This window comes from Medicago truncatula, chromosome 2 (genome assembly GCF_003473485.1).
Source record: "Medicago truncatula cultivar Jemalong A17 chromosome 2, MtrunA17r5.0-ANR, whole genome shotgun sequence".
Taxonomy (NCBI): Eukaryota; Viridiplantae; Streptophyta; class Magnoliopsida; order Fabales; family Fabaceae; genus Medicago; species Medicago truncatula.
In genome coordinates this window covers 45,490,211-45,515,608 of record NC_053043.1, presented here as the reverse complement: position 1 = coordinate 45,515,608, position 25,398 = coordinate 45,490,211, and the positions used below count along the sequence as shown (strand labels likewise).

At 32.8% G+C, this 25,398-nt stretch overlaps 2 protein-coding genes across 5 annotated transcripts; both read left to right on the top strand.

Annotated features, from left to right (window-relative positions):
• The first annotated feature begins 2,927 nt into the window (after window positions 1-2,927).
• On the top strand, window positions 2,928-24,592 carry LOC25487787 (spindle pole body component 110). 4 transcript variants are annotated; one of them, XM_039830804.1, is made up of 6 exons: window positions 2,928-3,051; window positions 3,871-5,207; window positions 5,250-5,711; window positions 6,390-6,887; window positions 7,181-7,353; window positions 7,449-7,791. In XM_039830804.1, exons 2-6 carry the CDS (start codon window positions 3,890-3,892, stop codon window positions 7,587-7,589), a joined length of 2,592 nt encoding a protein of 863 aa, XP_039686738.1. In that variant the 5' UTR covers window positions 2,928-3,051; window positions 3,871-3,889; the 3' UTR covers window positions 7,590-7,791. The 4 variants fall into 4 exon arrangements, with proteins under 4 accessions (XP_039686738.1, XP_039686737.1, XP_013465248.1 ...); XM_039830803.1 differs by lacking the exons at window positions 7,181-7,353; window positions 7,449-7,791 and adding exons at window positions 23,984-24,156; window positions 24,250-24,592 and having other exon boundaries at window positions 3,871-5,711; XM_013609794.3 differs by having other exon boundaries at window positions 3,871-5,711.
• LOC25487786 (interaptin) lies at window positions 10,495-17,785 on the top strand. The gene is made up of 5 exons (XM_013609793.3): window positions 10,495-10,688; window positions 11,302-14,401; window positions 15,547-16,044; window positions 17,189-17,361; window positions 17,474-17,785. Exons 2-5 carry the CDS (start codon window positions 11,323-11,325, stop codon window positions 17,612-17,614), a joined length of 3,891 nt encoding a protein of 1,296 aa, XP_013465247.2. The 5' UTR covers window positions 10,495-10,688; window positions 11,302-11,322; the 3' UTR covers window positions 17,615-17,785.
• Window positions 24,593-25,398: the final 806 nt, after the last annotated feature.

The following is a 25,398-nucleotide window of genomic DNA, read 5'->3' as shown; positions in this document are numbered from 1 at the left end:
GAGAAAAATATGTGAGATGACCCAAACACCTAATGCATTAATGTTTTGGATGAACATGTGGTGTCAATCTCACTTTTGCGAAAATCTCATACTCCTTAACAAACTATATAATTACCGACAACTCACTTTATTCTTTATACTCTCGTGGACAAAACACACTACATATTTTTTCACTTATCATTTCTCTCATGTTAAAATTTGAAGAAAAATGTTACACTAAAATACAATATACAATTTTTGGTCTCTTAAATTATTTGGATTAAATGGGGATTAAATTCTTCAGATGTATTTTGATTAAATAACATTTTTGATCTCTTAAATTATTTTTACATACATTTCTCTTTGATCTCTTAAGTTTGTTTTGTTTCATTTTGATCTGTTAAGCTAAAAACATTATATAATTTGGTCTCTTAAGGATTTTTTAATTTCATTTTAGTCCCTTAAGTTATGAATGTTGGACACTTTAGTCTTTGAAGTAACAAATAATAAGACATTTAGGTCCTTGATAGAAAGGACGAAAGTGTCTAAAGTTCGTAACCTAATGTGCTATATTGACTTTGATTATAACAATTAGTGTAATGTTTTCCTCTATCGTTGTGTGCGCGTGAGCGCGAGAGCAAGCGCGTGCGCATGCGTGTTATCTGCTATCAGGATGTGGTTTCATGATGAAAATCTAATGTTGCTAGTTTACGAGATGGTAAAGGAAATAGGTGAAATGAATCCTTTAAGAAATAGGACAACTCTTGGTTAAATTATAATTCAAAATACTTTTAGATGATAACTGATAAGTAAAAACTATGGAGGACATGAAACTGTGATTGATGATGGTGACTGCTGAGATGATACCTTAAAATGCTTTCCTCTTTTAGACGATAACTCTTGTGATTGATGATGATGAGATGTATGCAACTGTATCTGATGATGGTGAGATGAATGTGGCAGATAATGGAGATGGAAATTGTGGTAGAGATGGTGAGTTAACTCAAGAAATAATTAATCCAAAGATTGGACTTTGTATGGCAACACTCAAGGCATTTGTTGTTAAGGATTGACTTTATGATCTTGTAATATGATACTTATATACTAAGGAATGTGCTTATTTTGGATATTTTCTGTTTGTTACGTACTTATGCACTAGTAATGTGCTTACTATGGTCATCTTTGTAAGTTATGTACTTATGCCCCAATGATGTGCTTATTTTGGTACTAATACACACTAATAATGTGCTTATTTTAGATATCTTTGTAATTCAGTACTTATGCACCATTTGTGTGTTTATGAATATAAAATCATTTCTCAAATTAATTACTCATGTTACTTTTGTTTTGGGTTTGGTCAAATTAATATGTATTTTGGTGCTAATTCCATTGCCAAAATGCATATTAATTTGGCATTGAAGTTGCCCCGATCAAAAAAGTCATTTTTTTTTTATCACAAAGATGGCACCATGTGGGTGGTCTTATTAATGTTACATTAACAAATCCATATATCATGTCAACATTTTCAGTTAATTCATTCATCCATTGTCCTAGTCAACCATGCATTACTCTTGCTACTTGTCTTTTAGAACATCTACGATAAAGACCTATAATTTAGAGTTTTTAAATAGGTTTCACGTGTATGCATCACTCTTTTAAAAAAAATTAATAACAGTGGGTAATAAGCACTCAATTACTCCAACGGAGACCCTCTAACAAAAGGTCTAAATCGATACCACCACTAATTTTTCATCATTTACATTCCAACTATACAATGATTATTTTAAGGGTCTTGCTAACCATTCGGGCAATGGTTAAGGAAGCCAAAAGTAGCATGTTTGTATTGGTTTCAACAAAATTTTGACTTTTAAAAAGTTAAATTATCACTTTTCACCATTTTTCAATGTTATATTTCTATTTTTATCCCCTTATCCAATGCCCCAAGGGCAATGGTTAGCATTCTCCTTATTTTAATAAAAAGTGGTGTGATATCCACTTAAAAATGAAGGTTTTAAGTGAGACCTTGGGTCTTAGAAAACTCAAAAAAAAAAATTCTTAATAAGATACCTATTAAATACCGAGTCTCAAATGATTGACAAAAAAAAGGTCTCATGTTCCTTTGTTGAGGTAGAATATAAAGCAATTACCAATGCAACATGTAGAATTACTTGGCTCTCCTTTCAATGTAACATTTTTTTTCTTCCAACATTGCTATATAAAGTGAATAAAACCATCACCAAAGTTTGACCAAGAACGTTTAGATGAGATGACACGAGTCTTTTTTAACTTAACCAAGATCTTGGATTCGAATTCAGCCTTGGGCATGCAGTATCATTAAAACTTTTAGGGAGAGCTCGTCGTCCATTTAGGTCCCACAATGCTCGTGAGATTAGACTCCGCAGTTGCGTGCAGAGCGGAGGATGTCAATTGCAAAAGATGGAAGTCAATAAAAGTGGCTAAGTGGAATACAAAGTCGCGATGGATTCGCGAGATTGTATTTCACTTGAAATAGCATTTTTTTTCTACCATGTTATAAGCACAAAATTTTCAATGTCATTTAACCATGAGCAATCTCCGTTGAAAAATGTGTGATACGCACAAGGTAGATTCTTTCCCTCCAATCACATTTCGTCAATACATAAGAGTCGTGATCAATCAAACCCATAATCATTTAGATAAATTTACTTAGTACCTTTTTTTATAACCCTATTTAATTGAATTTAGTACTTGTAATATATAAGATACAATTGATTCGTTAAAAAAATAAGAGATGAAAACTCCAATTTTATCATGTTTGATTGTAAAATTGTTATTGGCAAATGGCCGAAGAAAAGCTAATTTTTTTTTGTCTTTGCCTAAGTCACAACAAATGTCGTAACTTTTTGTCTTAACTCTTGGTCAACAACTTCGTAAGCAAGTTGTATATTGCTGTGGACCTCACACACAACTCAACACTAGCAGCGTAACAAACTCAACTTTCTTTCTTCTCTAGACACTTCTTCCTCCTCCATTTACTCTCTTCTATCTATCTCCCATAACAAGAAGATAATATCATCAACCACTTTTTGTATTGTAAGCTTCTAAACTTCATTCTCATTTTTTATACATTACTTCATGATTCAGTTTTCATAGTTCAATCATATATTTTGTTTCTCAAACTGTAATCTATTCATTACTTCATGATTTATTAGTTAGTTAGAGCTAATAAATGTGTGTATTATTGTTATAATGTTGAAACATTGATTTACCCCTGTTTATAATAAATGCTATGTATTCTTCATCATGATCTGACCTAGAAATCTTTCAATTCAACAAGCTTCTTGTTTGTTTATTTTTCTTCCTTCTAGTTTCTATAGTTGATTAATAATGGATTTTATGGCTCCTGCCCTTCTGATAAACGTAAATTTTGTGTTGGTGATGATGATGGGAACTTAAATGTTAAACGTCTCAACTTGAACTAATTTTATTTTTTTATGCCTAGCACCGACATTTCTGATCGATGGCACAACACCGGCACATGTGAATAGGTTGAATTATGTCATTTTCTAAAAATTTCATCGGTGTCAATGTGTCAGTGTCCATGTCGTGTCTGGTGTTTGTGTTTGCGCCTCATATCATTTTTATACTTTTACTCTTTCGATTTTTTATTTTCAATTCTTTGTCTAGAACAAATCAACAACATGCAATGTTAGAGTCTTAGAGCTAATAAATTTGTATATATTTATATGTTGAAACGTTTACCCCTGTTTATATTGTCATTGTTCTTCTGTTTATCCTTTACGTTTGCTTCTGGAACTGTAACTGTAACGTATTACTTAATGATTCAGTTGCCTAAGTTTTTCTATTGAGGAAGCTTCTTGTTTATTTATTTGTTTTTTTTTTTTCTTCCAGTTTCTATAGTTGATTAATAATGGATTTTGAGGCTTCTAATAAGCGAAACTTTTGTGTTGGTGATGATGATGATGGGAACTTAAACGTTAATAATTCATGTGAGAAAAAAACATCCCATTCAGATGTGATGAGGGAACCTGTTTCTTGTCAGGACTTTGAATCCGAACATGATGTTGATGAAGTTCCTGTGTCACCAAAGTTTTCTCCGATTTCGAGTCTGGGAACATGTAGTAGTAAACGTGATCTTTCTGTTCAGACGAGGGATATTGGTATTACAACAATGCCAGTTAAGAGGCTGTTTGATAACAGCAATTCCTTGCACATTTCTGTTAAGAAATTGAAGATGTCACCATATTATGATCAAAACGAAGACAAAGATGATATTCCTTCGTCGAATAGAACTGGAAGGTTGGGAAAATCAGCTGATAAATCATTTTCATCGCTCAAGAAAGAAGTTAAATTGGTAGAAAAATTGTTTAAGAAATGCAAAAGGAAGAGGAAAGTAGAAGAGAAGAGATTGCAGTCCATAAAGAGAGATATTGAAGACTGCTGGAAAGAACTTGGAAAAAAGAAGCAGCAAGTTATTTGTGTTAGAAGACTTAATGAAATTCACAACAATATGCTGGGGAAACTTGAAAGGAAGGAAGAGGAACTCAAGGCTCTTGCCCAAAAAGTTGCCGAATGTAATATGGAACTAGAGTCCAAAGAGAAAGAGCTTGATGCAATGAAAATATTAGTTAGCGGACAAGCAGAAATTTTAGAGTCGGAAAGGAAGAAGTTACTAAAGGTAATGTCAATCAGGCAGAATGATCCACGTGCTCAAATGGAAGACTTCGAGTCAATGAAGAAGTGTTTTGAAGGTCAGGTTAAGGAACTTGAGTCAAAAGAGAAGCAAGTTGAAGGACGGGCAATGGAGCTAAACTCAAAAGAGATGCAACTTGAAGTCCGGGAGAATGAGTTTAAATCAAAACTAGAGAAATTTGAAGGCCAAGAGAAGGAGCTTGTATCAAAACAGAAGCATTTTGAAATCCGATTGAAGGAGTTAGAGTCAAAGGAGAAGCACTTACAAGGACGAGTGAAGGCATCAGAATCAAGAGAGAAGCAGCTGGAAGGACATGTGAAACAGTTCGAATCAAAGAAGGTGGAACTTGAATATTGTATAAAGGAGATGGAATCAAAAAAGAAGCTTTTCAAAAACTGGGTGAACGAGCTTGAATCAAAAAAGAAGGAAGTTGAAGGACGAGCAATGGAGCTAGAGTCAAAAGAGATGCAACTTGAAGGCCGGAAGAAGGAGTTTGAGTCAAAAGAGGAGAAATTTGAAGGCCAGATGAAGGAGCGGGAATTTAAAATACAGCACTTTGAAAGCCAATTGAAGGAGTTAGAGTCAAAAGAGAACCAACTTGTAGGACGAGTGAAGGAGTTCAAATTCAAAGAGAAGGAACTGGTATCAAAACAGAAGCATATTGTAAGCCGAATGAAAAAACTTGATTCAAATGAGAAGCAACATGAAGCCCGAGTGAAGGAGCATGAATTGAAAGAAAAAGAACTCGAAGGTCGAGTTAAGGAGCTCGAATTACAAAATAAGCACTTTGAAAGCCAAGTTGAGGATTTCAAATCAAAAGATAAGCAAATTGAAGAACGGTGGAAAAAACTTGAGTCAAAAGAGAATCAGTTCAAAGTAAAGGTGCAGGAGCTTGAGTTAAAAGAGAAGCAGGTTGCAGGTCGAGTCAAGGAACTTGAGTCAAGGCTGGATAAATTTGATGGACAACTGAAGGAGCCTGAGTTGACAGGGAAACAATATGAAGCGTTAAAAAAATATATCAATGAGGAAAAAGAATCGGGTAAAGGTTCTTATCCTTCGTTTACTGAAAAAAAATCATTTCAATTGTTTCATTTATTGATGTTTATAATTCTTTAAAAATACTTTTAATCATGTTAATACTGTATGCTCAGCCAAGCTGAAACACTTCTCCAGTTTTTATATCACACGTACACTGTCAAATTGTATTTGGAGGATTATATTTTTCACTCTTGAACCTTCTATGAATCTCTTATATGCAAAAAACTCTTGCGTTTTTATTCATGGCTAAGGTTTTATTATAATATATGCTACTGTATTGCTAATGATTTGTTAGTATTTTAATGTATTTTAAATTTTTTAAGGATTTGCAAATAATGTAATCTCTGAGTTAAAATGTGGGTTTGATATCCTAACAAACCATTGAGGGTCACTTAGTAGTCCTATTGATTTGTGCAACTATTTCTAGTCTTGTTTATGAACCATATCTAACACTATCTCCATTGATTCAGTTAAGGTCCTATATTGACATTGATTGTTTGTAACTATTAGTATAATATAATTCTTTCCTCTGTCACTCGATACATTTCAATCTAAGAAAGGTTTTACATTCTCTCATAGTATATATATTTTTTTAAATTCCTATTGTCACCTTCATTTAATGATGTTTCTATCAGTATGAGGGATCTAAACTATCTGGCTCTGCTATCTAAACATGCAGTTGCATCCTACATGGATGACCGATTAAGTCCTACCATTGATGGAACAAGTTTGCAGTTGGACATGAGTGATAAAACCGATGGAGTTGAGTCACTTCGCAATGACATTTATGTTTATCTGCTAGAATCATCAGATCCATCAAGACTTGTTTTGGATATAATACAAAACCCCATTATTCCACTGTGTAAGAAGGGAGACAATGGTGTGGTTATTGAGGATAGCCACATCTACGTGCTAGAAGAACTGATGAGAATCTCACCAACTATTAGACCTTGTGTAAGAGAAGAAGCACTGAAGCTAGCACATGATTTGAGAGCTTACATTAGAGAAAATACTGAAAATTCTTTGGCGGTTCTTGGTTTTTTGTTGCTTTTGTCAATTTATGGATTGCTTACTTCTTTCGATGAAGATGAAGTTTTGGAGCTTTTTGCATCGGTTGCTCAGCACAAGACAGCTATGGAGCTGTTTGAGACCCTGGGTTTTGCAAATAAAGTTTCTGGTATGTGACCAGTATTCACTCCTTTTATCTTTATGTTTTGGTATGTTACATCATATCATAAGATTATAAAATGCGTCAATATCTATTGTTACTTTTCATGCTGTTCTTATCTGCAGTTAGGATAAGGTTGCTATTGCTATTCATGATAAAATTGACAAGGTGTTAGTGCATAGAAAATGAAATACACTTGAATATTCAGTCCAATCTACTCAGTTTTTTGTTAATCAGAACTTATTTTATATCTGTTCTTTTCTGGTAAGTTTTAATGAAGTAAAATTTCTTGTTCCTCGCAGATTTTGTTAAAAATCTTATCAGGAGAAAGCAGTTTGTTGTAGCTGTTAGATTCAGTTGTGCGTATAACTTGGCTGACGAAAATCAATCAATTGATATGTTGCGAGAACACGTCCAGAATGCCAAACTGATTTGTGAGAGCAGCTGCAAGAAAACTAACTCCGTTGAAATCAAGGTTTTTTTTTTCTTTCTATTCTATGAACCATTCCATTTTCATACATATACCTATGCATGATAGTCATAAATAAATTTCTACTAACTTGAACTCAGGATAAGGCCAGAGATCAAGAAATTGCTTGTCTGGGAACTGTTCTACAATGCATTTCAGAGAACAGTCTAGAATCAGAGGATCTGCTTCGCAAGGAGATTCAATATCGTATTCTTGAGCTAAACTCGAATAAAGGGAAATAGTTTTTTTGTAGTACTTAAACAGCTTAATGTAGAGAAATGTGGTAATGGAAATCTGCCAACATATACACTACTTTTGTTGGGTACTATTCACGTGTAAATGTGTAAATGACTTCGAACACTAGTTTTTTCCCAACTCTGTAAAATGTCTAATTGAAAAGAATGAAAACCGGTGAAAAATTAACAATATCTATATTTCTTGGCTCCCTGTGCTTTCATTGTCTTGCACTTTTTAAGTTTTCAATTTTAAGTTCAAACCTTTTCGTATACAATTTCGTTATGCAGAAACGTTTTTATATACAAACTAGTACTTGTTTCTTACTCTTTGCCACTTGTATTTTGAGTGTTTGATGCTCTTCATTATTTTTAAAATATGGAGAACATAACTACTAAAATTTTAAATGTACAAAATCTTAATTATGTAACCACTTTTAAAAACAGAGATTTTTATACACTCAACTATTGTAACCAACCAAACTGTATAGGATCCTAACCCTTGAACACATTTAATTCGAATGTGAAAACAACAACTCATCTTCTCATATATACTGTGGGGATTGGGATTGGCTTGCGGTGATCTTATTTTGTATTGAATTGAATTAATTTTGTAAAAATGATTGGGTTGAGTTGAGTTTGAAGTGGAAATTATATAGGTTTAGAAAAAGTTGATATAAGATTAAGAGTGATTCAGGTTAGTTCTTCAGAAAAACTTTTTTTTTTTTTTTCAGGAGTTCTTGAGAAAAACTTGATGACTAAAATTTAGTCCTAAAAAAAATTAACAATTTTTAGTATGAAGAACTTGGTCTGTGACAATAATTTGGTCTGTCTCAATTATTAGAAAAGAGTTAATTTTTAGTCCCTACTTTATCTATTGTTAGAAAATTGACAATTACTGTACCAAAAAAAAAAAAAGAAAATTGACAATTACATATATCTGACAATAATTAAAAATTGTTAAATTAGTTCATGAAAATGATGTCATCAGAAAAGTAATATTAATTTTTCATGGAGACCAAATTTTTTCAATTTATTTTTCTTAAAGACTAAACGTTGCGTTCATTTTTCTAAAACCAAATCAACCTCGACGTTTTATAATGTCATCATAGATGGAAAAAAAAAAAAAATCAAAATTTCATGGTGATTTAGGTTGGGATAAAATTCTTCCGATCCATTTTAGCTAAATTATATTTTTGGTCCTTTAAATTCTTTTTATAGTTCGCCTTGGTTTCTTAAATTTGTTTTGTTTCATTTTGGTCTTAAGCTACAAACATCATACAATTTAGTCTTGCAAGTTTTTTTATTTCATTTTAGCCCTTAAGTTATGAGCATTGGACACTTTGTCTTTTAAGTAACAAATAATAAGACATTTTGGTGTCCGGTAGAAAGGAAGAAAGTGTTTAAGTTTGTAACATAAATGATCAAAATATCTAATATTTGTAAGTTACGTAATCAAAATGAAACAAGAGATTAAATTGTCTAATATTTATATTATTTTTTTGGTACAAACTAATATTTATAATTTAAATGATCAATATAAAACAGGAAAAAAAAACTTAAAGGACCAAAATAAAATTTATAATTGACTTAAGCGTTATGCAAAAAGGATAACCGGTACACCAAATCGAACTTGTTTGACATGAATTTAATCTTTTCAAAGGAAAAACATGAATGCTGAGCGAAAATGCTTGAGTCATGTTGTTTGACATGTTTGAATTTATCTCATTCAAAGGTAAGACAATTGTTGCAGTTGGAATGCACCTTATCCTAACTAATGACGATCTTCTGACGGAATCAAGTTGTTAATGATATCTTCAGTTGATCTCAGCAACGTCACCCGCCTATCGATCCACTAGAACATGTTGTGCTCCCAAAACATGCTCGTCACGTTTTCGTCGTTTGTTGATTCCACCCAAGTGAATGAAACTCTCCCCTCGTCGAGCGTTGGACGTTTATACCGAAGGTGTTACACCCTCCTTGTGTCTCTGAGGTTGACTCCTTGGTTGAATTCAGTCAGTTGATCCTTGAGACTTCTTAACGTTACACCAAGGCACCGAACCTTCAACTTCCGAGGTTCTCCGCCGTTGAATTGCGCATGAACGTCGATCCACCCAGCCATTGTTTCAAATCTACATAATAAGAAATTAAAAATAATCAATGAAAAACTCATTCAAACATTTCATCTAACACTTGATGTGCACATTATACATAGACTCTAAAATTCATAAAAATAACCCTAAAATTATAAATCATATACTCTTACTAAAATAAAAAAAAATTAATCATATAATATAACATAAATCATTCAACTTATGTTTAATCATATAATATAACATTAATCAACTAACATCTAATATAAAAATGATTTATAACATGTAAATCTAATTAAAAACTAAAATAAAAAAATAAATATAAAACAACAAAATAATAAATAACCCTAAAATTCTAAATTAGAACATAAACGTCATGCAAATATTTTAACAACATTAATCAACCAACATCCACCCTAAAAATTAATTATAACATGTAAATTTAGTCAAAAACTAAAAAATAATAAATGTACTCAAAAACTAAAAAATAAAAACATTTATAACAACTAAAATGTAAGTTAATAGCATTATAATTACTTACTTGTGATTTTGGTGAATAAATTTGGTTAGATTTGGTTGTGTTTTTTTTAGAGAGATTTGTGAGAGAAATTTGAAGAAGATGAGATGAATAATGGATGAGAGAGCTTCTATCAGATTTGTAGTAGAAGATCCTCGACAGTTAACTACCGAGGTTTTTCTCGACAGTTAACTACATCCGAATTTCTAATACCTCGGCAGTTTTAACCGCCGTGGGGACAAAAAAAAGTAAATTATTAGTCTGGCAGAGCCTTATCAAAATGTGGAAACACAATTCTTTTTGTAGCCCACGGTAAGATCACCTCTTGAGTCCATAACAAAGCCATCAACTCAACCCTCTGTCCTTTCTTTTTCATTTTCTTCCTTCATTCGTTATTTTCTCACTTTACTTTTACTCTCCAGAAATAATACAAAACAAATTCTACAAACTCTTCACCTTCTTCATTTTCCATTTTTCTCTTCTCTTCTCTTCTAACTTGTAAGCATTATCTCTACTTTAACTAATTTTTTTTTTTTCCATTTTTTTCTTGTTTATCTATTTCATATTTATATTTATATTTTCATGCCTTTCTTAACAATAATCAACAACATGCAATGTTAGATTATAGCTCATAAATCATCTCTATGTATGTTTATATATTTTTAAATGTTAACCGCTGTTTCTATTGCCATTGTTCTTTCATTTTCATTCTGGAACTGTTATATATATGTTCAAACTTCAAAAGTTTACATTTTTTTAAATGTGTTTTGTTTTTTGATTAAAACTTCAAATGTCTATTTTCTGGGTTTTTTAATTTCATGCTCTTTCTCAACAAAATTAATACCATGCAATGTTAGACCTACTAAATATGTTTTTATATGTTCAAACTTTATAAAGTTTGAATTTTTTCACATGGGTATTGTTTTCACATGGGTATTTTTTCGCTAGGTGTTTATCGTTTGATTAAGATTTTACTTCTGGAATTGATATGTATTATTATTTGATGATTTAGTTTAACCTACAAATTATTAAATTGAAGAAGCTGGTTGTTTATTTATTTTATTTTTATATTTATTCCCCGGATTTAATTTGGTGTTTGTAATTTCTGAAGCTTTCAAGTTTCAACTGTTGAATGATGGATGTTGAGGCTTCTTCTGATACGCCAAAAGTTTGCGGTGTTGAGGCTTCTTCTGATACGCCAAAAGTTTGTGGTGGTGGTGATGATTATGTGAAGAAGGAACCTGTTTCTTGTCAAGACTTTGATTCATGTTTTAGAACATGTAGTACTAAACTTGATACTGCTACACTTCCAGTTAAGAGACTGTTTGATGACAGTGATTCATTCGATATTTCTGTTAAGAAATCAAAAGCGCCACCAGATGATGATCACTGCAAAGATGAAGATGGTATTCCTTCGGCTAGTATGTCTAAAAGGCAGGGAAAATCTACTAATGAATCGTTTTCCTCACTGATGAATGAACTTGCATTGGCACAAAAGTCGTTTAAGAAATGCAAAAGGAAGAGTCGAGTAGAAAAAGAGAGATTGCTGTCCATAAAGAAAGATATTGAAGAGTGCTGCAAAGAGCTTGAAGATAAGAACAAGCAAGTTAGTTGTGTTAATAAAATTCATGACGAAATGCAGAGAAAAGTTGAAGTGAAGGAAGAGGAACTGAAGGCTCTTTCCCAAAAAATTGTTGAATGTACTGTGGAACTTCAGGCCAAAGAGAAAGATCTTGATGCAACAAACAAATTAATTGGTGAAGAAGCAGAAAAATTAGAGTCTACAAAGAAGAAATCGATAAATATAATATCAGAAATGAAGAATAGCTGTGCTCTAATGAAGGACTTTGAGTCAAAGCAGAAGCAATTTAAAGGCCGGGTTAAGGAACTTGAGTCAAAAGAGAAGCAGTGTGAAGGACGAGTGGAGGAGCTTCAGTCAAAGGAGAAGCACTTTGAGGAACGGGTTAAGGAGCTGGAGTCAAGAGAGAAGGACCTTGAAGTCCGTGTGAAAGAATTTGAATCAAAGGAAAAGGAACTTGAAGGACGAGCAATGGAGCTAGAGACAAAAAAGATGCAACATGAAGGTCGGGTGAAGGAATTTGAATGCCAATTGACGCAGCAGGTATTGAAGCAGAAGCATTGTGAAAGCCAAATGAAGGAGCTTGAGTCCAAAGAGAAACAACTTGAAGGCCAATTGAAGGAGCATGAATTAAAGGAGAAGGAATTTGAAGGCCGTGTGGAATCTAAAAAGAAGCATTTCGAAGGCATGATGGAGGAGCTCAAATCAAGAATGAGGTCTTTGAAAGAACAAGTTGAGGAACTTGACTCTAAAGAGAAGCAACTTGATCATCAAATTAAAGAGCTAGAATCTAAAAAGGACTACTTTGAAAAACAGGTGAAGGAGTTTGAGTCAAAAGAGAGTCAACTTGAAGGCCGAGTGAAGGAATTTGAATCAAAAAAGAAGGAATTTGAAGATGAACTGAAGGAGTTTGAGTCAAAAGATAACAAATTTGTAGGCAAAGTAAAGGAGTTTGAATCAAAAGAGAAGGAATTTGAATGCCAAATGATGGATTTGCTATCAAAACAGAAGCATTTTGAAAGCCAAATGAAGGAGTTTGAGTCAAAAGAGAAGCAACATGAAAGCCGAGTGAAGGAGCATGAATCAAAAGAGAGAGAATTTGAAGGCCAAATGAAGGAACTGGAATCTAAAAGGAAGCATTTTGAAAGCCAAGTGGAGGAGCTCAAAACAGAAGAGAGGCAATTGAAAGGACAAGTTAAGGAACTTGAGTCTAAAGAGAAGCAATTTGATGTCAGTGTGAAAGAGTTTGGGTCAAAAGAGAAGCAACATGAAAGCCGAGTGAAGGAGCATGGATCAAAAGAGAGAGAATTTGAAGGCCAAATGAAGGAACTGGAATCTAAAAGGAAGCATTTTGAAAGCCAAGTGGAGGAGCTCAAAACAAAAGTGAAGCAATTGAAAGGAGAAGTTAAGGAACTTGAGTCTAGAGAGATGCAATTTGATTGCCGTGTGAAGGATTTTGAGTCAAAAGAGAAGCAACATGAAAGCCGAGTGAAGGAGCATGAATCCAAAGAGAGAGATTTTGAAGGCCAAATGAAGGAACTGGAATCTAAAAAGAAGCAGGTCGAAAGCCAAGTTAAGGAGTTAGAGTCTAAAGGTAACGAACTTGTAGGAAAAGTAAAAGATTTTGAGTTTAAGGAGAAGGAATTTGAATGCCAAATGATGGACTTGGCATCAAAACAGAAGGATTTTGAAAACCGAATGAGGGAGCTTGATTCAAAAGAGAGAAAGTTTGAAGGCCAAGTGAAGGAGTTAGAGTCAAAAGATAACCAACTTGTAGGCAAAATGATGGAGTTTGAATCAAAAGAGAGGGGATTTGAATGCCAAATGGAGGAGCAGGTATTGAAACAGAAGCATTATAAAAGCCAAATGAAGGAGCTTGAGTCAAAAGGGAAGCAACTTGAAGACCAATTGCAGGAGCATGAATCAAAGGAGAAGGAATTTGAAGGTCAAGCGAAGGAGCTGGAATCTAAAAAGAAGCATTTCGAAAGCATGATGGTGGAGCTCAAATCAAAATTGAGGCTATTGAAAGTACAATTTCAGGAATTTGACTCCAAAGAGAAGCAACTTGATGGCCAAGTGAAGGAGGTGGAATCTAAAAAGGACCACTTTGAAAGACAAGTGATAGAGTTTGAGTCAAAGAAGAAGGAATCACAGTCAAAAGATAACGAACTTATAGGCAAAATAAAGAAGTTTGAAACAAAAGAAAAGGAATTTGAATGCCAAATGATGGACTTGCTATCAAATCAGAAGCGTATCGAAAACCAAATGAAGGAGCTTGAGTCAAAAGAGGAGAAATTCGAAGGAAAAGTGAAGGAGTTTCAATCAAAAGAGGAGGAATTTGAAGAACAAGTGAAGGGCATTAAATCAAAGGAGGAGGAACTCGAATCACAAAAGGAGCATTTGAAAAGCCAAGTTGAGGACTTCAAATCAAAAGAGCAGCGATTTAAAAGACGATGGAACGAACTGGAGTTGAAAGAGTATAAGTTCAAAGTAAAGGTGAAGGAGCTCAACTTAAAAGAAAAGCAGTTTGAAGGGCAAGTCAACGATCCTGAGTCAAAGCTGAATAAATTTGATGGACAAATAAAGGAGCCCGAGTCAAGGAAAAAATATTTTGATGGGGAAAAAGAATCCGGTAAATGTTCTTATTCATCCAGTTTATTGAAAGAATTTTTTTACAACTGTTCCTCTTAATGATGATGATATTTTTTTTATAGCTTGATCTACTTAATTCCATAGAAACGTTTTTAATCATGTTAATGTTGTATGTCATAGTCAATTTGAAATGCTTTTCCAGATTTCATATCACACCCAAAGACTTTCGAACTAATTTGCAATATATCCTCACCCTTGAACATTTTATGTATCTCTTAGGTGAAAAAACTCGTATTTTTTATCCATGGCTAAGGTTTTACTATAATATTATGGTACTGATAATGAAAGATTAGTATATTAATGTAATTTTAATTTTTCAAGTATATTGCAAAAAGTGTAGGTTCAATATTCTGACAACATTGAGGGGCACTTAATAGTCCTATCAGTGCTACTATTTCTAGTCTTGCTTATTAATCAATGAACTCTAACAGACTAACACTGTCTCCAGTTAAGGTCTATGTTGAAATTGATTGTAACTGTTAGTATAATGCTTTCTCTCTCATCCATATATTTCATAATTTGATGAGTTAAGTCTGCATCAACCCAACAATAGAAAGTACATTTATGAGTTCATGTACAAAAGGCTTCTCTAAAATATTTCAGCCATATGTTGTAAAATTTATGACCTCCATTTATGTCTAGACTCTCAAGTCTCAGGTAACAAGCAAAATAAGCAGTACAAGTGGAAGAAATAAAGCCTAGAATGATTGCAATGAAAGAAGATTTTAGAGAAAATGTTACGTAGTTTTGTATAACATGGCAGATTGGTCATATAAAATTGTCCAATGAAGAGCTTGTTTAGCAATGATCAGTTAATTCAACCTTCCTCTATACAACTGGACAGAAAATTGAACTTGAATAATGATATATGCCAAGTTTCATGACTTTCTCTAGATTATCTGTAACGTTCAACACCAGCATCCATATCTTTCCTCGCCAAGATCCAGTTCATTCCAATGTGCAGGCTTAACTCATCAATGTCATACATTCTTGCATAGTACACACACACACACACACACACACACACACACACACATATATATATATATCTTATTGTCACTATCATTTACTGATGCTTCTGTAAATATGAAGAGCTTAATTATTATCTGCTTTCTAAATATGCAGTTGAATCTTACATGGATGATCAATTAAGTCGTACCATTGGTGGAACAAGTTTGCAGTTGGACACAAGTGAGAAAACTGGCGGAGTTGAATCACTTTACAAAAGAATTTTAGTTAGTATGCGAGAATCATCGGACCCATCAAAACTTGTTTTGGATATGATATTGAACCCTGTTATTCCACTGTGTCAAAAGGTTGACAATTCTGTGATTATTGCTGATTACCAAATCCATATGCTAGAACAACTGATGAGAACCTCACCAAAAATTGAAACTTGTGTAAAAAAAGAAGCATTGAAGCTAGCGCGTGATTTAAAAGCTAACATGAAAGAAAATACTGAAAATTCTTTGGCCGTTCTTGGTTTTCTGCTGCTTTTGTCAATTTATGGGCTGCTTGATTATTTTGACGAAGATGAAGTTTTGGAGCTTTTTGCATTTGTTGCTATGCACGAAATTGCTGTGGAGCTATTTGGAAGTCTGGGTTTTGCAAACAGAGTTTCAGGTATGTTTTTTTAGATAAACTTCAGATATTTTATCATGATTATCCAATCAAATGAGTTGGTGTCTATTGTTACTTTCCCTACCGAATGCAGTCAGGATGAGGTGGTTATACCTATTCATGATGAAATTCCATAAGTTGCTAGTCTCTTAGATAGTACAGAAGAGTTTATCATTTATGGTGAACATATTATGGAGAAATTTTTGTTTTAAATTCAAATTATATTGAAAATGACATAGAAAAAGTAAATATTAAGATTGTTATGTGAAGTGTAGAATCTAAATTTTTGCCCTGTTTTTGTCTTACGGTTTTATGGATCACAAAGACGACTTATGGAAAGACAGTTGGCATCTTGAAGCGTTTTTTTTTTTGTTGCCAAAATGCTTTGCATTTTTTAATTCGAAAATAAAAAAACAAATCATTTAAAGGTAATGGGTGAAATGAATCCTTTTAGGAAATTGGAGAACTCTTGTTTAATAAATACTAGAGGATATATATATGCAGATACAAAGATTGGGGCCTAACTCATCCTTATCTATCCGATGTGGGACATGGGTTTATTTTAGGAAATTGGAGAACTCTTGTTTAATAAATACTAGAGGATATATATATGCAGATACAAAGATTGGGGCCTAACTCATCCTTATCTATCCGATGTGGGACATGGGTTTATACACCCCCGTCACGCCCAACACTCTAATCGGTAGGTGGGCCCTTGAATTTGACAGGCTCTGATACCATAATGAAATTGGAGGCCTAACTCATCCTTACAAAACCAGTTCATAAGGTGAGGATTGCCTCCTCTATATAAACTCTTATCAAGAGTCTTATCTATCCGATGTGGGACATGGGTTTTTCCCAATAAGATCAAGGTACTATTGGTTGGTATGAAATTGAACTGATTTGTAATTGGCTTGATTTTGTTTCCCCAACAGATCTCGCGTTTGTTAATAGATAATCAACATCTTGCTTTCAATGCTTTGAAAATGAATTAGACTTCGAAATTTATCTCTCCTTTTATGTATCTCTTCTAGTTTCTAAATGGTTTGACAAATTTTGAAATATTCAGTTCAATCTGCTTAGTTTTTTCAATTTTTATGTATGTTCTAATAAGTTATGATGAAGTGAAATTTCTTGCATCTTCCAGATTTTGTTAAGCATCTTATCAAGAGGAAGCAATTTGTTGAAGCTGTTAGATTCAGTTGTGCATATAACTTGGACGACAAGAATCGATTAGTTGGTATGTTGCGAGAACACATCCAGAATGCCAGACTGATTTGTGAGAGCAGTTGTCTGAAAACCAACTCCATTGAAATCAAGGTTCTTCTTCTTTTCTTATAGAAATTCTATTTTATCAAACATTCTATTCCATTTTCACACATACACTAACATGATAGTTATAAATAAATTGTTACTATGTACTTGAACTCAGGATAAGGCCAGAGATCAAGAAATTGCTAGTCTGGGGACTGTTCTACAATGCATTTCGGATTACAAACTAGAAGTTGAGGATCTGCTTCTTTATGAGATTGAATATCGCATTCTTGAGCTAAAAGCACATAAAGGCAAATAGTTTTTGTACTAAAACAACTTAATGCAAAGAAATGGGGTAATGGAAACGTGCTAACTTATAACTACTTTTGTTTGGGTAGCATGATTGACTTTCTTACTCTGTAAAAAGATGTAACTGGAAAGAATGAAAACTCTTGATATAGTTATCAGAGTTATCTTTATTTCTTGGCTACCTTTTTCTTTCTGGTGTTTTTATTTATTTCCTTTTAGAGGCTTGAATTTGTTATTATGGTTCATATACAAAGTAGTTAGAGTACATGCCACATGTTACTGAAATTTTGAATGTATAAAAGCTTTAACTAAATAACCATTTTTAAAATGTAAATCTTTATACACCTAAACATCTTTGTAAGGAAATTATATTTCTTTTGAAATTAAAGGGAAACCAGCTTTATGTAATATTTGTGAGAATCATCTCTGTTGATTAAGACTGCTCCATAGATATGCAGTAAATGTGGTTTAAAATTCTCTAGTTTTCTACTTGATGTGTTTTTGTAACTGAGTTTGAAGTGATAATTTGATCAATTTGTTTACTGTTACAAAAGGGTTCTCTGTTTTGTGCTGGGGTCTCCTTCATTTGGGGCTCAATTTTTTTTAAAATCATTTGTGTATATATTCTGAATAAACAATCCCCAGTTTATAACATCTAATAAAGTACTATAATGAAACTTAATATGATCAGTGATACTTAATTTGGAAATATCAATGAAGGTACGCTAAAGTAACTTAGTTTCTCATTCAAAAAAACCTCTAGAAACCTAACAATTGATAGTGTTTTTGGTGTCTATAGAGCCTTTTTTTTTTTATGGAATTTAGACTTCTTTCTCCGTGCCAAAGTCTGGAGCTGAGTACCTCAAAGTTGAAGAACAATCTTACAACCAAATAAAAAAACTAGCAGGAATTCAGACTTCTTTGGGTGTTGGATGGAATATTTTCTGAAAATCACTTCTTCCCTTCACTTGGATTTTTTTATTAAAACAAAGTCCACATTCATATCTCTCATTTCATTCCTATATAAGTAGTCACTAGTCTTTCTTATAAAGAGAAATCTAGGGTCATACCCACTAACACTCTCTTTTAACACACCTAATAAAAATCAGCAATGTGTCCCATTTTTTTAATTCAATTTACTTGTAATCTGCGTATCCCGTTTCTAAACTTTTGTATTTTTTTGGAGAGAGAAAGAGAAAAAAGAAAAAGAAAAAGAAAAAGAAGAGAGAGAAGAGTGTTGAGAAACAACATGGATGAGTTTAGATCTGAATCAAGTCTATTAATGCAACTGTTAAAATTAGCCATAAGTGTCTGAGTTGATTGTTTGACAAACAAAGCGTGAACGTGAGCAAACATCCTTGGAATTGGAATCATAATTCATTTTAAGTATTTATCTTTTTGCTATGACATTTTTAGGATAATTTTTTTCTCCATAAAATGCATAAAAATGAGAATATTTTGAATAGTTTCCAAAAAAAAATCATTTTTGAGATATATCTTTTTTGAAAATATGTGCTTTTTATTATGTTGAAATCTTTTAACAATTTTAAGTTACTTATTGTCAAAATTAAGCTTTCGTTATCATTTTATAAGTGGAATGTAAAAGTTATTTACATTCTAAATCACAGGTCACTTTGACAATTAAAAAATATAGTTAATCTTGTGCTAAAAAATTTATGAATTATTTCATAAAATTATTCTTTATTAATGATTGAAGTTCTTGTTTAAGTATTCGATTGTGTGTCCCATGAACTTAGTTAAGGACAATGCATAATATATGTAAGGTCTGAGGTTCGAGTCCCGATCACCACCAAAAAATCTTCGATTGTGTACATTATTGTTGATCTTTTTCCTCTCGCTTTTCAATAAATAAATGTGTTGCTTTTGATGCTAATGTGACAATGAAATGAAAGTATAATATGATAATTTTATTATTATTTTATTAAAGAACATGTATTAGATTGTAACATTTTTTAAAAGAAAATAACCACATTTTTTTTAATTAAAAAAACCCTCCGTGGTTTATCTTCTTCCCTCACAAGTAAAACTAGTTTTCAATGCTTGAAAACAAAAGAACACGATAAAAAGAAAGAGTAGAGAGTGGAAGAACTTCCCTTAAAAAGCAGTCAACACCATGAATACCTCCAACAAATCCTATGAAGCATGAATACAGTGGGCATTAGACACGACACATACATTGATGTGTCGACACGTTAATATTTTTCGAAAAAAACACATAATTATGTTTAATCATGTGTGTTAGTGTCGCATGGGTGTCTGACACCGACATGTGTCCGACGTTGAAACACGCCTATCCGATAAGAGTTTATGCTTCATAGACAAAAACATACGAAAAACAATTAAAAATAACTGAAAGCAATAGAAAACATGTTTCCCTTATTTGTTTAACTTCTTGAGCTTCTTGTTAAAAAAAAAAAACTTCTTGAGCTTGATAGTAGCATATCAATCAAAGGCTTCTCGACCGACAAATTTAACTTTTACAATATTGCACCTTCTTAATTTTCCAATCATGTGGTTCATGTTGTTGTTCATCTTTTTTTGCGGTGAATGAGTTTCAAAATATGAGAGAATTTCTTTCTCCTCATCACTTATCTTTATTTCAGGATCGTGCATAATTACAATATTTTTTAATCTATATTATATATGAAAAAAATACATGATTTTAGACTGACTTTTTGAAAAAGATAAAAATTATATTGTATATACATTAATGAGCCTCAAATCAACACACTCTTTAACATAAGACATTTTTTTTATTGATTAAAATTCACATGAGTTTGGGTCTATAATATTAATAAATTTAGTGAGACCTATATAGCATTAGAATATTTGCCATTTTAGTGTGTATTTAGTGGTCCCCATTGGCACACACAGAACGCCTTGAGTCCCAAAACCAAAACAAGCAAAGAAACAAATAAGCTTTCAACATTCATCAAATTTCTTTCTCATTTCACTTTACTCTGAGAAATTGTTGAAACTTGACACACACTCTCATCCAGGGTTAACTACCTCAAATCTTTGGGTATACACTTGGAAGAGCTAAGAAGATAGCATTAAGCATCAACCATCCATCTATTTATTGTAAGCATTACTTTTTCTTCTTTATTGTTATTATTCTTAATCCTATTTCACATTTACATTTTCATTTCATACAATGTTAGAGGTTATTTACCATTGCATATCGATTCACTTTCACCTACAAAGATCCACTCTTTACATCTATTTTTATTTTTCAATCAAATAAGCTTCTTCTTTATTTATTTATTTATTTATTTCGTTTTTCTTTCTTTATTTCTTTATTCCAGTTGCTTGCTTGCTATAGCTGCTGATTATTGATTTGATGGATTTGAACACAAAGTTTTGTGGTCATGATGTCGATGATGATGTTCCATTGTCACAAAGTTTTCCTCAGTTTTTAAGTAAATGTGACGGTTCTGTTAAGAAGAGGGATTCTATGTTTGATAACCCCGATTCCTCCTTGCATGTTTCTGTTAAGAAATCAAAGTTGTCACCACATCATCATCACGGTGAAGATGAAGATGAAGATGAAGATGATCTTTCATTTTCAAAGAAATTGACTGACAAATCGTTTTCCTCGCTGAAGAAAGACCTTACGCTGTTAGAAGAATTATTTGTGGAATGCAAATGGAAGCAGAAACTAGAAGAGAAGAGATTACAGTCCATAAAGAGAGATACTGAAGAGTGCTGCAAAGAGCTTCAAAATAAGAAGAACCAAGTTAGTGTTGTTAGAAGAATTGATCAAGTTTGTGACAAAGTGCAGGAAAAAACTGAAGAATGTATCAAGGAGTTTGTAGTGAAGGAAGATCAGCTCTATTTGATGGAAAACATGATTGGAGAGCGCAAGCTAGAGCTCAAGGCAAAAGAGGTGGAACTTAATCAAGTCATTGATAACATTGATAAGGACCGTGAAAGGAAGGAAGAGGAACTCAAGGCTCTTTCCCAACAAATTGCTGAATTTATTTTGGAACTTAAGGCCAAAGAGATAGAGCTTGATACAATGAACAAGTTAATTGGCACACAAGCGGAAAAATTAGAGTCTGAAAAGGAGAATGATTGTGCTCAAATAAAGGAATTGGAGTCAATGAAGAAGCAACTTGAGTGTCAGGTTAATAAACTTGAGTCAGAGAAGAAGAACTTTGAAGGACGAATAAAGGATATAGAATCAAGAGAGAAGCAATTCGAGGGACAAATGAAGGAGTTTCAATTAAAAGAGGAGGAATTTGAAGGCAAAGTGAAGGAAATTAAATCAAAGAAGGAGGAACTCAAAGGTCAAGTTAAGGAGTTCGAGTCAAAGAAGAAGAAATTTGAAGAACGAATGAAAGAACACGAATCAAAAGAGAATGAGTTCAAAGTAAAGATGAATGAGCTCAAGTTAAAAGAGAAGCAGTTTGAAAGACAAGACAAGGATCCTGATTCAAAGCTAAATAAATTGGATGGACAAATGAAAGAGCCTAAATTGACAGGTAAACAATATGAAGCATTAAGAAAATATATTGACGAGGAGCAAGAATCTGGTAAATGTTCTTATTCATATAGTTTACTGAAAGAATTTCATTTCAGTTGTTTCTTTTAATGATGTTGATACTTTTATTAACTTGATCTACATAATTCATTAAAAATATTTTTAATCGTGTTAATGTTGTATGCTTGGTCGACTTGAAAAGCTTCTCCAGTTTTTGTATCACACACACACACACACATACACACACTGTCAAGCTGTGTTTGAATTTCACCCTTGAACATTTTATGAATCTCGTAAGTACGAAAAACTGTTGCGTTTTTTATTCATGGCTAAGGCTTAATTATAATATTATGGTACTGCTAGTGAAAGAGTAGTATAGTAATGTAGTTTTAATTTTTCAAGTATATTGCAAATGGTGTAGTTAAGGTGTTCTGTTGGCATTGATTGTAACTGTTACTATAATGCTTTCTTTCGTCACCCATATATTTCAATCTAGTATTGTCACTATCATTTACTGACGCTTCTATAAATATGAGGGAGCTTAAATATCTGCTATCTAAATATGCAGTTGCATCTTACATGGATGATCGATTAAGTCATACCATTGGGGGAACAAGTTTGCAGTTGGATACAAGTGAGAAAACTGTTGCAGTTGAGTCACATGGCAATAACATGCTAGTTAATCCAGCAAAAGTTGTTTTAGATATAATACATAAACCGATTAATCCACTGTGCAAGAAGGGAGACAATGCTGTGATTTTTTATGATAGCCGCATCTTTCTGCTAGAACAACTGATGAGAGTCTCACCGAATATTGAAGATTGTGTAAGAGAAGAAGCACTGACGCTAGCACTTGATTTGAAAGCTTACATAAGAGAGAATACTGAAGATTCTGTGGCGGTTCTTGGATTTCTACTGCTTTTGTCAATTTATGGATTGCTTACTTCTTTCGATGAAGATGAAATTTTGGAGCTTTTTGCATTGGTTGCTCAGCACAAGATAGCTATGGAGATGTTTCGGGCCCTGGGTTTTGCAAATATAGTTTCTGGTAAGTTAGGATGACTATGTTACTTTCCATGCCATTATTTTCACCGTCAAAACTGCTTTGGTCTGTGATCACTATCTCCTTTTATCTCTATGTTTTGATATCTTATATTGTATCATATGATTATAAAATGTGTTAATATCTATTGTTACTTTCCATGCCATTATTATCTACAGTTAGGATCAAAGGTGCTGATTATTAGCCCACTATAGGGTGGCAATTTTTACCCATTTGATCATTTATGGTGGATTTAGTTTTTAGGAATCTGTTATTGCAATTCAAATTATATTGATATGACAGAAAAGTCAATAATATGATAGTTGCATGAGTTGTGAAATATAAATATACCATGTTTTTCTGTCCTGCTTTAATGGATCTCCACATTTATTAATATCAAAACAATTAGTACAAACCAAATCACCTATTATTCTAGACATTTCGGTAAAAAAGACTAACAACTAAGAGAATGTCAGTTGGTATTAGAGAAGTTTTTCCTTTGCTAAAATGCCTTTTTTCAATTTGTGGAGCAAAAAAGGGATAAGTTAAAGAAATGGCTGAAATGAATCCTTTTAAGAAAATAGGACAACTCTTGATATGTAATTGGCTTAATTTTGTTTCCCCCACAGTTCTCACCTTTGTTTAGAGAGAATTGACGTCTTGGTGTTAATCTTGGAATATGAGATAAACTTCATATTTATCTCTCTATTTATGTATCTTTTCTATTTTCTAAATGGTTTGACAATTTTTGAATGTTCTGTCCGATCTGCTTAGATTTTTGTTGTTGTTAATTGGTAGATATTTTCGGCCTGTTCTGGTCTTGCACCTTGCAGATTTTGTTGAGAATCTTATCAAGAGGAAGCAATTTGTTGTAGCTGTTAGATTCAGTTGTGCATATAACTTGGCTGACAAGACTAAACAAGTTGATCTCTTGCAACAACACATCCAAAATGCCAAACTGATTTGTGCGAACAGTTGCAAGAAAACCAACTCCATTGAAATCAAGGTTCTTTTGTTTTTCTTATTGGATTTCTATTCTATCAAACATTCCATTTTCACACTGGTTATAAATAAATTATTACTATGTACTTGAACTCAGGATAAGGCTAGAGATCAAGAAATTGCTAGTTTGGAAACTGTTCAACAATGCATTTCGGATTGCAGACTACAGTCTGAGGTTCTTGAAAATGAGATCGGATATCGCATGCTTGAGCTGCAAGCACATAAAGGAAAGTAGTGTTTGTAGTAGAACAACCTGATGTAAAGAAATGGGGTAATGGAAACGGCTAACTTATACACTACTTCTATTGGGGTACATATTCACGCGTAAATGACCACATGACTCTCTCTGTTTCTTGCTCTGTGTAAAAGGTCTAATTGAAAAGAATGAAAACTCATATGATATAATTAAGTTATGCATGATTCTTCATTCTTGGTTCTAATGTTGTCTGCTATTCTCTTTGGATTACTCCTGCGCAAGAATTGAAGTAAAGGACTTCAAAAAGAAATGTAGAATTGATTATCTAAAAATAAAAGATTAGAAACAAACACATTGATTGTCTGAGTTTTCCCTTTTACATGATCTGTTTTGTCATAAAAGTTAAAGTTAAAATAAGACTGATTAAATTTTACTTGTAAACTTTCTAGTATATATTGTATGTTATGCACTTTACATATTGCTCACTCATCTGAAAGCTAACATTAGTTATAACTTACAAGTCCGGATTGAAAATTAATATGAAGAACAACTGCAACCTCTTGAAATTTACAGCCAAAACTATAAGACAATGTTGATTACATAGAATTGATATTAGATACATGTAATGCAAGCTACCCTAAAAAGCATGGCTTGTCAAAAAGGTGGGCCAGCAATATTTTCTTTGAATCCCCCTACATACACAGTATAATAAGACAGATTTACTTTACAATTGAATTTTACAGCAGTAACTACATAGAATTGAAAGAGAATTGTTGTTCCCACATTACATATGGCCGTGCCACACGAGTAAATGACGTTTTTGCCTTTGCGGTAGTTAACTACCGAAGTTTGGAATCGGCTGCAGTTAACTGCCGACGAAAAAACGAAACAAAAAAAAAAAAAAAAAAACCTCGGCACTTAAGTGCCGAAGAACTCATAATATTTTTTTTTCAAGATTCTTTTAGACTTTCAACTCCACAATTAGAAATATTAAAAACTTACTATCTCATGATTTCATTCAAGATAAATATAAATAATGAAAACTTACTA

What these genes read in the sequence shown, in the direction of transcription:
- LOC25487787 (XM_013609794.3), top strand. Translation starts at nt 3,890, where the DNA reads ATGGATTTTGAGGCTTCTAATAAGCGAAACTTTTGTGTTGGTGATGAT. An exon ending in CAATGAGGAAAAAGAATCGG is followed by an intron (nt 5,712 to 6,389) that starts GTAAAGGTTCTT and finishes CTAAACATGCAG; the next exon opens with TTGCATCCTACATGGATGAC. An exon ending in TTTTGCAAATAAAGTTTCTG is followed by an intron (nt 6,888 to 7,180) that starts GTATGTGACCAG and finishes TGTTCCTCGCAG; the next exon opens with ATTTTGTTAAAAATCTTATC.
- LOC25487786 (XM_013609793.3), top strand. Translation starts at nt 11,323, where the DNA reads ATGATGGATGTTGAGGCTTCTTCTGATACGCCAAAAGTTTGCGGTGTT. An exon ending in TTTTGCAAACAGAGTTTCAG is followed by an intron (nt 16,045 to 17,188) that starts GTATGTTTTTTT and finishes TGCATCTTCCAG; the next exon opens with ATTTTGTTAAGCATCTTATC. An exon ending in CCAACTCCATTGAAATCAAG is followed by an intron (nt 17,362 to 17,473) that starts GTTCTTCTTCTT and finishes ACTTGAACTCAG; the next exon opens with GATAAGGCCAGAGATCAAGA.